The sequence below is a fragment of the Cydia pomonella genome, chromosome 19 (genome assembly GCF_033807575.1).
Source record: "Cydia pomonella isolate Wapato2018A chromosome 19, ilCydPomo1, whole genome shotgun sequence".
Lineage (NCBI taxonomy): Eukaryota > Metazoa > Arthropoda > Insecta > Lepidoptera > Tortricidae > Cydia > Cydia pomonella.
The window spans coordinates 13,281,889-13,298,123 of NC_084721.1; the positions used below are offsets into that span (position 1 = coordinate 13,281,889).

At 33.5% G+C, this 16,235-nt stretch overlaps 1 protein-coding gene across 6 annotated transcripts in view; it reads right to left on the reverse strand.

Annotated features, from left to right (window-relative positions):
* Positions 1-16,235, reverse strand: part of LOC133528597 (papilin) — a 149,453-nt gene that overhangs the window by 59,999 nt on the left and 73,219 nt on the right. For all 6 annotated transcript variants that reach the window (XM_061866036.1, XM_061866035.1, XM_061866037.1 and 3 more), the window contains exon 2: positions 1,699-1,774. In XM_061866036.1, the coding sequence (XP_061722020.1) occupies positions 1,699-1,774 (76 nt within the window). The remainder of the gene's footprint in view (positions 1-1,698; positions 1,775-16,235) is intronic.

The following is a 16,235-nucleotide window of genomic DNA, read 5'->3' on the forward strand; positions in this document are numbered from 1 at the left end:
ACGTACTATCTCGGACGATCGATGTTAGAAATGACATTGATATGTCACAGTTTTCAATTGTTTGGTTGAGTTAAATGTAATGCCCGTGTTACAACAACGCTATATGCAACATTTAGTTACTTTTTATAAAAATAAAAATAGTAAAAAAAAATCAAAAAAAATTTTTTTTTTTGAAAATTAGCTATGCCATTTAGTTTCCTTAAACGTACTTACCGAAACCCCGGAGTTAACGCAATTCAATAAAAACACGGTGTATAATGACCATCTTTGATTATCATCACTGTCGTTACACATCTCAGGTCTAATTTTCCAGTGGTTTTGAGACGAGTGCTCGTTCAACATCGGAAATAGCATCCCGTGCAATCCCGCGCATGTTATGTCGGGCACAAACAAACAACACGTGCCTACTTGACAGGCCGGCGAACGGTCTTGTTAAACTGGCCATACAATACAATGTAGGTAAGTTTTCTGGTCGGTAATATTCACATTTCCTTTGGAAGTACAACTGCCCAATTTCTCATCTCAGGTAATTTTCCTGCTTGGTAGAACTTAATCTACTCTATTTTTTCTTTTTATGCTGTACTAGTGGTGACAGTGAGCTTCAATAGAAGGGTATGAGACTACGCGGCATAAGTATCGACTATTCCCTAATAGCTTTACAAAAAGAGATATGCCCATAACTCCCATAAGTAAAACAATTTAGAGGTTGGCGGATACTGTTACACGCCAACTGCAGAGATATATCTTTTATTTTAGTTTTAAGATTAATTTGCGTCTATAATTTGTGGTTTATTTTTATAAATAATATCTCGATTGTCAAGGGAAATGCAAAAAACTTCGAGTTATTGAGTCGTCAACTTAACAATAAGTTCGAGATATAAAGGATTAGAAGGCTAACTTAAGAAGACGCGATATTAGTGTATATTTTTCGAAGTGTTGAGTTAAAAAAATCGATTTAAGTTGTATGGTACTACATTTTTTTTAATACCACGTCGGTGGCAAATAAACATACGGCCCGCCTGATGGTAAGCAGTCACCGTAGCCTGCAACTCTATAGAGGTGTTACATGCGCGTTGCCGACCCTTTATTTTATTGGAATCAATCGCACATTAGAAAAAAATGTTATCTTCTTTTGCTGTAAATAGTAAATTTATAAATTATTTTTTTCAATAGCAAATAACGAACCGAATGTTTTTGTCGTACACAGCTATGTTACTTAGAAAGTTTAATGAATAGATTCTTTCATTGCATTGATACTAGGCAAAAACAATAGGCTAAACGCACCGGACATTTCTTATCAATTTTATTGCTTCGAGTTCGGTGAATTCAGAGTAAGACGTAATTATGTTTTACTAACTTCGACTAGAGTCTGATTTCTGAAATTCGAGTTATCGAGTATAAATACTCGTAGGTATGTACTAAAATGCCTACGCAGGGAAGTAACATTTTGTTCGAGTTACAATTTACTGTCTAAATAATTCGAGATACCGAGTATTTGGGGGTTTAGCGGAAGGGAACGGCATTTTTTTTTCGACTTACTAAGGATTTCGACTTAACAAGGTTCGGTTATAGAGATTCCACTGTATATAGAAACGTAACTTATGACACTGACATATCTAATCCATATCGTATCCTTAGCAAATATTTGATGTATCTTAAAGTCCGGTACGGGCCGTAAATTTAAATTCGGTTACTTACATTGTGTGTGTAGGAGTGCCTGGACGCGGTCCATGTGATACAATTACTTATAACGATGGCTGCTAACAGCAGCGATCTGAAACAATACACCATTATTTAAATTATCATCATATTATTCCAGGAAAGTAACCAACTGGAGACGCTTTATCTGTAATTTTCTGTACAAAACAGTCTGCCGATTTTTGCGGGGGAGGGGCACGACAAATGTACGCAACGTACAAATAGCTATGTCAGATAAACGTCAGTCCATACAATAAAAGTATGCCGTGAGTATGACCATTGGTCGATGCTTTTGACGTAGGGGAAAGCTCTTAAAGGCGACTCCGGTTGGTCAAATGCTCTAAGAGGAAAGCAGACTAATCCCAACGAGGTAAATATTATCTTCTAGGTTGGAAGGTTAATTTAATGGCAGTCGCTTCGCTTTCGTCAAGACTTGAGTGTGCCAAATGGGGTTATATTGCCTGGGCGTTAAGATGACAATCGTTAATAGAAAACGCCAATCGGAATTTAAATAATGTAAGGGAATAGTCACGTCCCGACATTTTTGTTTGGCGTTTGTCGATGTCCGATTGCCATCTTGGTTAGGCCCCCTGACCTGAGGCTTCGCAAGCGAGGAGCCAAAATAACGGGACAACACTAGAAGCTGATGATAGCAGTTGCGCCCTCAGTTGGATTGCATAGTCAGTAAGATAAGAACCTAACCACTTGTAACTATAGACACGAGCACTTTGATCATCGCAGAAGGTTTGTAAACTCTCAATGAAGGACCACCACCGCGCAATGGTTACAAAAAATAATATGTTCCTACTCTTGTAATTTCTTAGCTAAATAATGAATGAATGAAATTATGCATTTTGACAGGAGGACAAGGATTTTACTGACTTTTTAGTAGAATAGACAGTTAGATTGTAACAATAGCTTCTTTTAAACTATGTTACAATTTATTATTTTACCGTACCTATGATCTCTTTGTAAGTATCTTATTAACATTGGAAACTACCCAAACAGCATCCTAAATGGAATAAAAATCTTTATAATTACTTCATTCCTCCGAACAGAACAATATAAATAAAACGACACACATTAATGTCTATTTAAATCCTTAACTTACACGCGACATTGAATAGTATAATGAAATGGTTGTTACGTTTCAGATGTGCAGTTTTCAACGTTCTTATTGTTTTAACTATAGAGATTAATTTTGTTTAAACTATGTGTAGGTAGTTGTGGTAATATCCAGTATTTAAACGATGAATCTGAACACTTTCGGCTCCGACTGACGGTCGGTCGATAAAAGTGTCGATAAACTTATCGATAAAGGACTCGTGTCTAACCGTAAACTGAGGGATGATAACATCTACATTTGGGTGTGGCCCAAATGCGGAGTAGCAGCGATTGTTTCAGATGTCATACCTAAGTACATATCGAATTTTATAACAAAATCTAATTAAATAAACAGGAAATAAGCAATTGATCATAATAAATTAGACACTTAAAAACATATAAAAATTATTAAAAAAATACAAACTACTTCAGAGTATCAAAATTTAAGTATTTTATTTTAACTTCCAAACAGGAAAAAATAATGGTCCCATTCGATTCCTTTCATTCTATTAAAAAAGAGATTGCATAGCAACTGCCTATATACATAAACGTAATATATCATCGGCTAAATCGTCAATTTCCTTGTTTTCCATACTACAAAACTTTTTACATTTACTATGGTTTGACGGAGTTTAGACGCAGGCACAAAACTGGAGAATGACCCTAGCAATTCTAACGGTAGTCATTAAATTTTTAATAGTGTTAATCCGCACAGAATATTTAGATATGCTATTAGATTTATAGAATGAAATCTGCCGTGACACCTGTCAGACGAAAAACACAGCAAGAAAGCACAATATATAAGCTGCAACAGCAGAAATATAGGTATAAAGCAATTTAATGAATGGATATCACTGAACCTAATTTATTAAAATTGAAAGTTATTTTTAATAAGATGAATTAACTTTTTTTTATAAAACGTACAGGTTAAGTTTTTATTTCACACTAAATAAATTCTTTCTGTTCTATTATATTTTTTAAATTATTAACTAGTTGAAGGTTCTTCTGTATCGCTATCGTTCGACACTGTTAACTTGCGCTGTCCTGCGCCAGAGCAGTCCCACGGGATCGAGCTCGTTTACAAAAGGGCGGGGATGAAAGCCGCGCGTTAATTATCGGTGTGACTAGAGACAAGCCCTGTGCTATGCACCTTCCACTGTGAACTGTAAAAAGGCTGGGAATACTTTGAACTAGCCCCACATTAGGTTTACTATTAACTCCTCCTTCCCATTCAACATACAAAATCGGATAAAGCTCTTATTCGATGAAATATTTGTGCTCATAATGCTTTTTAAATTAGTTCCTTTCATCTTTTGATTATCTATCATTCATTAGGTACAATTGTAAAAATCAAATTAGTAAAATGTTTAATGAATAAACATTACCTTACCTACATCCAGACTTGCAAAATTTAAAATAAACTACCATTCCGACGAAAAACAGTTACTGAATAAAACCATGACAGCGAAAATTGATTAGCACAAGCACGTTAACAAACAACATGCTAAATAAAAAATAACTTATTTTGTGCTTTCCTGTTGCATTTCATTTCTGTTCAACTAATTTTAAACATTCCAAATGTGAAATGATTTTGTTGACTGATGACAGTGATGATTTTGTTTCAGCTGCAGACAGATTTATAACACTCCTTAATCAAACAAAGGTTCATTTAGGGGAGTATCAATGAGTAATGTTCATGTTCGAAAAGAACACCGTATGCAGAGAGCAGAGTTATATTTATGCTCAGTTCTTACATTACTTTAGAAGTCAAAGAAGGTAAATATTAAATGAAATTAAGTTTTATCATACGACTTATGAAGGTAAAATGTAAAGCGTCGTCAATAATTACGACCGTAAGTACGAGAAAGGTGAATAAATCGCTCCTGCGTAGTACAGGAAGTACCCACACTTTGGAAGTGGAATGCTAAAAGATGATTCTAGTAAGTAAGTAAGTAAATATTCTTTATTGTGCACCATACATTTAAAAATAGACAGGAAATGAAAAAACACGTAAAAGTTAGGTAACAACAGGCGGTCTTATCGCTAAGAAGCGATCTCTTCCAGACAACCTTTGGGTAGCAGGAAACAATGAACTTACAACATTGAACGGGTAAGATGATTCTAGTTCTAGATTATGGTTTTAAAAATTACGAAAGCCACTGACATATCACCTTCGAACTCAAAAAGGAACTGGGCATAGTTAATGTGTTTTTTTAAAAAATTAATATTGTTTTTATAAATTGAAAAATGACGAACTTTGACGCTGACGTTGATTTCTCGAGGCTCATTCATGTGTATGTAAAGGCCACAGTAATGAGTATTGAGCAGATCAATGCGACAGTCAATGGAGCACGGCGAGCCGCGCCGGCGCATCCTGCGGAAGGTAACACTATCGCAACTGTCAATTAGCGGGAATTAAATAGCCATTGACGGCATCCTTGATATATCATCGAGACTACATGCGTTTACACCAATATTTAATAAATTTCATATCTTAACCCCTTTAACGGTCTAAATATATATAAAATAAACACAATTCTCGCCTCATTGCTATTTATTAGTCCTATAAATTCTAAACGTGTAGGTATGTAATGTACGTAAGAAAAAAATGCAAAAAAAATATGCTATAGAGTGGTAATTTTTGCCTTACAATACAGATTGCGCTCTATAGAGGGTTAATTCTAAATTTAAGATTTTGCAGTTCGAAAATGAGAATGCAATGCAGTGAGTCGATTTATGATTTATTATAACGCTATATACTGCGTTATATTTCGTTACTAAGAGTAATTCAGCTAAGCTCTAATATATGTATTAGACTAATAATCAGCACACATTTTGTGCATATGTCGCATGCATAAGGTTTCTTAGGAAATAAAGCATCAGTAGGAGGTTCGAAGTTTTTTATAAATTCTTATCTAAATGTATGCATCTATAATAATTAAGTTGTAATCATCATAACATTACATTGAAACGTGACCACCTAGTTTTGGTACAGCGGATGCAATGCATTTTGGGTGTCTATGAAAACAATATTGCGATTCTATTGTCCCAGGTCATTCCGAATTCGAAGCAGCATCGTCATTATAATATTTAGTCATGCAACCTACATCAGAGCCTAGGCTTCCTAACTGGAGTCTGAGTTTGCATTTTGATGATGGACAGGTGAGGGATACACTGATTAGTAAATTGTATAATTAGTCAACATCAGATATGGTTGGTGTAAACCAAGAACATCATCGAAATATGTGATGAATACTAAAACCGATTGAGTAGGTTGAGCTTGACAAATATAAATTTGAGTTAAAGACAGGCCGTTTGATAGATATTGGCTGATAATATTAAGCGCTTTAATTCACCTATACGAAACTTGTTGGAATAAATTAGACTTAGTCATAGTCATTTAATTATAATATTATAAATATTACATGTCAAGTTATTTAGGCAGTTGCAATATAACATTCAAATTAATGAACATATTAGGATAGGTACAATGTCAATTATTCAATGAAATCCATTATTATCTCCACTTATGTAAGCTGGCGAAACATCATGTACAAAAAGTTAAAAACGCTGATTTATCAAAAAAAAGAAACAAATACAGCGTAGTCGAATATCTAAAAAAAAGGATTCACTGTTCTTTCAAATTATAAAAGAGATCAATTCAAACGCATAAAAGAAATCAACGCGTTGAATAAATATTACGTCTTGAATTTACTGCTTTGTAAGTGCATGTTTATTGCCATTATCGTAAACAGTGCAGCCAACAACACGGTAGTTAACCCTTTAGGCCGGTGCTGCCAACTGTTAGTTGTGTAACCAACATTTACTATGACAATGGGCTGGTAGACGTGTACAAAGGATATGTTTTTGTCGTGGTATTTCCATGTGTTGGGTAAGCCAATGGTAAATTTCAAATAGGTACAGATGAAAAAACAAAGTAGGTACTGATATAGAAAGTAACTCGGCTGTGTTTCGTTTGAAAACGATTTTCACTGGTTTAGTAAGTAAGTAAGTAAGTAATTTTTAAGTAAGTAAGTAATTTATTTGCATAAAATAGTGTACAGTAAGATGGTCAATAGGCAGGTACAATTTGGTTCAACTATTTTGCCTTAAGAAGGCGTGCAAATATTAATAGCTATTTAAATATTATACATATAGTACATTAATTCATTCATTAACAAATATTTTAATTACACAAATTATTACATAATATTAACTTAACTATGTTATAAGTCATCATGATGAATTAAAATACTACGACACAGACATTATAATAAAAATACTACACAATAACGAACAGGAACCACAATTAATTAAAATGTCATATAAAGAACATTAAACATTGAATCAACCGAATTACCTAGTAAATAATGTAAATAATACATTTTACTCTGTCCTTTATTGTGATAGGAACTCATTAATACTGTAAAATCTTTTTTCTAGTAGCCAATTGTGCAATTATATGGCAAGGATTTTATATCTTCTGGGACATGATTGTAAATTTTGATAGCCATGCAGTAACTGTTCTTGTCACACAGTTTCGTGGTCGTCTTAGGTTTTACGAGTCTTAATGGATATCTTGTATTAAAATTACATATATCTTTTAATTTTATAAACAATGATGGATTAGACTTTACAAATTTAGCAACTTCCAAAATGTATAAAGATGGTAATGTAAGTAACTTCAGCTCATAGAAAAGATCCTTGCAAGATGTTCTTGTAGGTTTCTTACAAATGGCTTTAATGCATTTTTTTTGACTGATAAAAAGTCGTTTTATTTCGCAACAGTTTCCCCAGAGTACCACTCCATATCTTAGCAAGGACGCCACATAGCCATGGTACGCAAGTAGAGCAGTTTCCTTGTTGACACGAGTTGAAAGTCTTCGGAGTGGATAAGCAAAACTGTTTAAACTTTTGCATTTCTTTTCAATTTGTGGTTTCCATGAACAATGTTTATCCATAATTATACCCAGAAACGTCACTATATCAGTTTCCTGTATAGTTTGGTCATTATATATGACATTCAATTCAGTTCCTTCTTTTCTATTACAGAATTGCATGACATTAGTTTTATTAAGGTTCACATTCAAATTATTTGCTTCTAGCCATTTAATTACTTTGGTTACTTAACTATTGATGTCGTCGTTATAGGTAGCTGTATTATTAGATGTAATTACTAGGGAAATATCATCAGCAAATAAAGTACATTGATAATCTGTAATGTTTGGTAAATCATTAATATATAGTAAAAACAATAAAGGGCCTAACACACTTCCTTGTGGAACACCGTGGTTTATTTCAATAGTTTTACAGTTTTTATTAGAAGCTTATGTTTTTTCTTGTTTTGGTTTCTCGAAAGATTTATTGATCCGATGATCAATAAATACATTTTATGGGTTTATCTAAATGTTCAAAGTATATTTTCACATATTAGTGAGTCATACTCATATAGGTAGTATCTAATATTGAGCAAAATTATATTTAGAGCTCATCGTCTATAGTCAGCGTAGTAGTCATAAATTTAACAACCCCATTAAACCCTCTTAGAGGAACATTTTTACAAAACTCTGTCTTAGTGGAGCTTCACATCTTTTGAAAATATATATATAATACTTTTAAGTTTTCCTACCTTTTTTAAGGCTTAGAATATTGTTGGGTAATAGTAAAGTTTTCTGTATCTAAATAACGGAATCATTTTATGTTATAGATGTAGATTTTCTAAGCATAAAATATTATTTAGCCCATAACTTTATAAAATAGCAATCATTACTGCGATAATAATGTTGAATACTAATATATTAAACTAATACTAAGAAATACAATAACCGCATGACAAAACAGGCCAGCAATCAGACTATTATCGTCAATAAAGCGACAAAGACATGACTTTAGTGCCAATAATAGCACATTTTGTGTATCGTAATTTCATCGGACGCTAACAGGCGCTGCTGGAATACTAATATTGTTGGCAATATGCACAACTATTGTTCTTCTATTACAATGCTAACATTTTATTGGCTACGCTAGTTTTGTATGCCGCTTGCAGAGTTGCAATTGACTTATTGATAGTTTATTCGGTACATTAACCTTTAAATTTGCTCTCACTGTGGTGGTGTGTGTCAAACTGTGATCAAAGTTTTTCATCAAACGTAAATATGAATTTGCATGAAGATTGATACTACTTTACAAGTTTTTAATAAATAAGGCCTGCCATCAAACCCCGTAAAACAAACCTTTGTAGACAGCACGGGTAAATACTTTAGAATTATGATTTTACCAGGCGTCAAATAGAGAACAACCATTTGGAGAGAGTAGGGTATTTTGAAATTATCGACAAAATACTGATGTATTATGCGCTTTATGAGAAAAAAATTACAGGCTTTCCAAATTATTAATGGAAATAGCAACATAGAATTTATATAGATTTCTTTTTATAATAACGAATTCGTAATCATTACAATGTGCAATAGATTATACTCGCTAGAACGACCTATAGTGCTTAACGCGCATGTCACACTTGCGTAAATTATGCAAAGCGGCGCCATGCGCATGCGGTGCGCGCGCGCCGCTTCCGACGCCGCTGTGTCTGCGCGCACCGCCCGAAATAACCGTGCGCAAGTGTCACTTGGAATCTGATTTATACGATACCGTAAATTTTGACGTAGTTGGAAATCACGTAAATTTGCTCATGACATGACTAATAACTTACTAGATAATCAGAATCGATAAAAGCTCTATTTCAATGTCACGTATATCCAATGTACAATAATTGCTTATCAGCTGTAAAATGATAAAGTTTCTGTATTGATTCTTTTAATCTAAACAAGATTAATCTGTGGCTCTAAAATTATTTTATTGTCATATAATTTTCTGGTAAACCTTGGTGAAATATTATAATTACGTGGAAATATTGTTACGAGACTCCTACTTTATTTCTCACAATGTTGCGCTTATAATTAGTTAACATCAGTGAAAGTTAACTGATGTCACAAAGCACAAGACAAAAGTTTAACAATGGCACGCAACTTAACGCATGCTCACACCACTTGTCTCAGTTAAGCAGTGACAGTGTTAAATACCGGCCATTTTACATGTCCAGCGAGTAATCATTATTAATCTCTTCGGCGATAGCAGTATCTCGCGGCAGTTGCTAGGATTCTCGGTAAATCTCTAATGTACAATGTGTGTAAGGAGATAAGTAAGAGGCTTAATTATTTTAATTGGTCAAGTGAACCGCCATGTTATTTTTTATGTTATTTGTCTTAACAGATAGAATAAAAAGATTCTGCATTTAGGTAAGCGAAACCACATATCAACAAGAGCTGTTTTTATTTTGCTTAATAATAGTATCGAGCATTAACATGAATATCATCATACTTTTATTTTATCTCAACATAAACATATACAAATATCTCATATTCAATAAACACGTAGACTTAAAATTCATACCGCGAATTTGTAAATTAAATCTGAGACCCTGAGAATTGTCTTGCAGACTCTCCTATGTAGACAATTGAGATTCTTTGGCTAAGGAATACGATTCAAAATTAAGCACAGTATTAAATTTGCTATGCAAAAGTTGGCGGCAGGATTACCGCATACGAACCATCGTTAACTGACAACTCGTAAGCCTTATTGCAAACATATAAGGTTTACCTGTGGTTAGTTAAGCCAACAGCATGTTAGAACGTCATCGTAACATGCGCGAGATCGCTTAAGGAGCGATGAAATCATGCGCAAGGATTAAGTTTATGGGAGCGTTCACTTTGATGAGAATGATTGTCATCTGTAATAAGAAGATTGACATAACTTATTATTGCGATGATATATCACCATTTTTTTAAACTAAAATTAAGTAAGAAAGTCCAATTTATCTGTAAGAGGTATCCAGATAGAAATCATTTTCTATGAACCAACTAATCTATAATCTATCAGATGATTTTTTAGCTAAGACTAGGAACAATAAAAAATACAGTATGTATAATGGCAATCGACTAAAATATATATGGGGTCATGTGGGGTAAAAGAAACATCGTTTAATAAGGAATCCCCAACATGTGTTTTTCTTGCCCCAGTGTTTCTATTATCTCACCTAACCGTGTATAAAAATTCAAAAAAGCCTACCAAATTGTAGACGTGGCTGTTCGGATTAGAGGAGGAGTTACGACATGAAAATGTTTTTTAATTTATAATTTCATAATCAAATGTCAATTTATTTTATAGGCAACAGCAACTTTTCAACACTCGTTGACATCAATCTAAACAAAGCTTACTTGCAATCCAAGAAATTTCCACCCACTTCGAAACACGTGAATCAATCGTCAGTGAATGGAGAGTATACTTATTTACTGTTGAATGGTGATTGATAGTGGATCTAGACTTTTACGCTTTCAACGTTCCTACGCGTGCCCACGCGCAACGCGCAAGGTTAACGTTCGTTTAGCTAATAAAATAAGCGAAATATTTTAACACGATTTTCAAACTTCTAAACATCCTACTTGCAATATTTAACCGACTGCCGGTTATGTTTTTTGAGTATATGCATATGTACTCGTAGGTATATTATTATTGTATTATTTATGCAATCTAACGGCCCGATTCGAAGAATGATTAAGACACGTTTAGATGTCAAAATTGACGTTTATTTCGATTCCGCTGTGATCCCAATAAGATATTTACGATATTTCTAACGTCAAAGTGACATTGGTTGTCCGAATCGAGCTACTTCTGTCAATTATACGGCATACAAACGATATCTAAATAAGAACTTATCTAAACCAGAACTTATCGTTATCGTATCTCATTCTTTCCGTCTGTTTTTCGCATGGCCGGCCGATTGAAGGCTATAATCTGTAACGTTTGAAGGATTACAAAGTATGAAGTGTCATTACGTCATTACTTCATTAGAGTTTCGTTTCAGTGGAGGGGGTGACATACATATGCTATAACTATTAAATTTGCTTGTGAAATTAAAAATATAATTGATTTATCTTATCCTCCAGAAACGAGTAGTCGCCGTAAGGCTCGAATGATGAATTGAAAAATAAAACTATGTTTGTAGTAGAAATATTCCTACAAGATTCGTATTATATCAGGATGAATCATAAAACAACGTAATTTCGCGCTTGAAGCTTCAACTTCAAAGGAATAGTAACAAAGCGATTCGCATTTAGTTATTTTTAACTAATATAAACGAAACGCTATTATTTCACTGACTGTACGGTGAAGATTCAAGACGCGAACAAAGTCATATGGCGAATATCATTCGCTCGATGTTACTTATTCAATTTACCTCTATTTTATATTCTATTGGTCTTTTTGCATTTACGATAATGACAATTGTTATAAGGAATTAGCGTAGGTATGCAATTTGTAACCGTCAGTAATTAAATCACTAGGTGATAGTTTCCTAAAGACTTTTCTATGGTGAAAATTGTGTATGTACCTAATATAAAATATGCATGTAGGTGACATGACCAAAACTTTCTTTTACTAACTACTGTGTTAGCTCACAGTTCCCTTTTGTTTTTCTGTCGTAATACTGTCATAAGCATTCATGTAAATTAGGCTGGTCTAGAATAAGTTCTGATGCCTAGCGGACGCTGCCTACGCGATTTCCATTTTGGTATTGTATTCTTATGTCAATGAGACGATGATATTGCAAAACGTTAAATTTTTTATAGTCGTAAAAAATAATCTAACAGTAATATGTTTAAGAATTATCTTCATCTTTCAGGGTCTCAATTCGTCTAATTATGTTGTGGAAAGCCAACTACCCATATATTCATTTGCAACAATACCTAATAAAATATATCTGAAACTTGATAAGTGTCTTAGATATTTTTGTTAAGTATTATCGTATGTAATGTGTGTACCATTAGGTAGGTGCGTAATCTCTCTGTGTATTAAGTATGTAGGTACGTACGTATATGCAAAAATGTGCCAATATCTGATTGAAATACATTAAAAGGTAATAATCGAGAAATAATAATCGTATACTGATAATTATTAATTGAACAATTATTTTCATAATAGTGAGTACCAGGATGACATAAACGTGAACAATATTAATCGCCCACAAGGCTGGGATGAGTTCATTCGGTTCATTGCTCCTTTAGTTCAGTTCATTGCGAAAAATATTAGGATAACATACTATTTAATTTAAGCGTAGTAAAGGCCTTGTTATTTTTAGATTTTTACAAGCTTTTGTTTAACTTGCCCTGTTAGAGTTAGACCAAGATAGGTCTGCAACGAATTTGACATTGATTGCGTGTGCTATCAAAATCGTTGTAGATTATAAGTAGTGTCAGACCATGTTAGTTAGTGTGGGTCAAATCTTGGAAGCTAAACTTGGCCCACTTCCTGATTTCCGATTGAGATAAAATTTTGCATAAGTACATATGTACATCGGATGACAATACAATATTATGATGACATGACCATACATAAGTAGGTACCTACTCATAATTTTAATTCTGAAGGACAATTAATTGTAGATGCCAAAGTGATCGATGTACCCTATGTGTTCCCTGCATGATATTCACCATTTGTCATGTACAAATATTTTATATCTATATTTGTCTTATTGCCCAGTAGTTGGGGCGTGATGAGTTGTGAAATTCATGTACTACCCATAGGTAATATATAATAAACTCCCGGACTCTATAAAAGAAGAAGAAAATAATAATATATATGTAAATAAAATTAAGCGGTTGTTATTAGATAAGACATATTATACTCTAAGCGATTTTTTTAATGACAGATTTTAATTCAATAATACCTATAGATTATTCGTCCTTGTTAATATAATAACTTCATGTTCTGAATAATAAATGACATTGAAATTAAAACTTATGACACGAAGTCTGTATTTTTGACATAAATTTAATTTTTATTTTATCATAGGTATATTTGCTAATTATTATTGTTTATAAGATACTTAATCACAATTTCTCATCTCCTTGTATTGAGGTAATTTTCCGTTCTATTTTAGGATAATAATGTTAGTATGTATGTGCTACGACTTTTATTATCGTCTTTTCTTGGTAGCACGCGAACTCTTCTACTGAATACCGGTAATTCTGGAATTCGATATTCGAATACAAGTGGTGTCAGGTTGCCACTAAAGACGACACCAGAAACCGAATGTCGACCGTCTTAAGAAATTAGGTTTGAGGTCTTGGGACATGCGAGGACTTTTTTAGCTCATAAAACAATGAGTTATTGATTAGGTTATCCCTTTATTGCCTTATATTATAGTTTAGGAAAAAGGTTCAGTTATAATCTGTATAAGTAAAATTTGAAGGATGTCCTGACCCGGCTGCTAAAGGACGATAAACATATATTTAGTAGCTTGAAAACACATAATTAATAAAATAAATGTTATAGCGTTTTAAAATTATTTACAATTGTGGTGAAATTATAAAAGTGAATTACGTAATATTGGGGAATTAGAGAATTATTAGGTACCTAAATAGTTATTTTAAATATTTCGCTCCTGGTGAAAACAATATCAGCTAATCCTTTCAGATATCCACTCATCACATCACACATGCTTCATATTTTTCAGTGACTTCTATAATAAAATAAGGGTGACAGCTGGTAACTACAGTTACCAAAAGCAAGTGAGTGGTTATGAGAAACAGAAGATAATAGTTCAGCTTGTATGGCCGGTGATGCACGTGTTCCACTGACTTGCAAGCGTCTATAGGTTCCGGCGGTGGCTTTTTAACTAACATCAGGCGGTCCGCACGCTTTTGCTACCATCATGGCATAAAAAAGTTCTAGAATTATTAATCCTAGTAGGTATTGTAAACATTACTGCATCCGACTGTACATCTTTCTAAGAACAATCACGGGCATATCTTCTGTTTAAAATCGATTAGCCGTCGGCCGTATCGCACGGAATTAGTCATAAACGTCCGAAAAGCAATTAAAAGGGAATTTATTATCCTGTAAAACGGACTTTTACTTTTGACACCGAGTTACAACCTCAGCCCTATTTTACTTGAAATAAATTTACATCTTAAACATACCTATTTAAAACATTGTCAATCTAGTACCACTAAAGCTGTATTAAATGCCCTCATGCCCGGCTTCTATTTACCTTTCGTTATCAATTTTCGTCATAATATCTCATTTATAACACGACGTGCGAGTAGGATGATGATGATAATTAATAATATAACATATTTTATTGAAATAAAAACGGCTTTTAATTTAATTGGAGGATCGGACATATTAAAATAGCATATTTTCATTTATGTGTGTTCAAAATCAGCCATAAAAGTCCAAAACGTAATTAAGCACAAACTGATTTCACTATAACTTGGATTTTACTCTCCGTCCTTTTATAGCTACAGCTCGACCCAACCAAATTTAGACTAGCCTTAAATGGACTAGGCCTAATTGGTGTGGTACCCCAATTATAAAAGTAAATAAACCTATAAATAACTCTTACATTAGCTTGAGACTCAGTGGTCTATTTTTATATTCGTTTTAACGTTTTCAATTCTTGAAATAAATTTTTATAGACCTGATATAAAAATGAACAATGAATGACATAAAAAATATAGACCTGAATAATTTAGATCGGGATACCTATGTCATAAAAAGGAGGTGACTACTAGTTAGCGCAGCCTAAAACTAAGTCCTTACATAATGTTAATTTCAATCGATAAAACAAAAATAGTAAATAGGTAATTTAGGTATTTATTAGTGGTCCAATTGTACATCAATTGTAAATACATCTAGTTGTTGAGGAACACCTTGCAGAGCATTTCTCGATAGTAGTCCACCTTTTATCTGAAAGTGTGGTCTTTTAGGTTGGCGTGTTTTAGATGCCTTACTATTTAGCTAAGAACCGACTTCACGAAAATTAAGAACTTCTAGCTGACGCAAAATATTCCTAAAAACCTTTAAGCTATGTACGTATTTTTTTAAATATGAAAATTGGTTAGTAAGTGGGTATTTATTTTACGAGTAACAACTTCGCAAATCATAAACAAGAGTATTCTTGAGAAAACCCAACTGTAGAATAACATGTCGTCACTCAATACAGACCATCAAAAATGCCGCGAATTGGTTCTGTCAGAACGGCCATACATCAAATGGTTACGCGCGCAAACTTTCATCTTGCGCTTACAATATTCGCTATGTGTACAAAGTCATATGTCATATAAGTTTTGCTAGCTGAGGCGCATGTCCATAATAAAAGATAATGGTCCAAAAAGGCAATCGTAGCGTCTATATATGCAAAGATTCTCTAGATAAGTAGTTCCCTTTCAAGTGTTATGATGTAAGATCTAACAGATGGCCCGTCGAAGGATATATGCTATTTGTAGACGTTTTTAATGTCCCATACAAATTGACAAAATGAGACACTTATGGAATCACCTCCCGGCACGTAAGTTAAGAATTCAATTAATTATTGG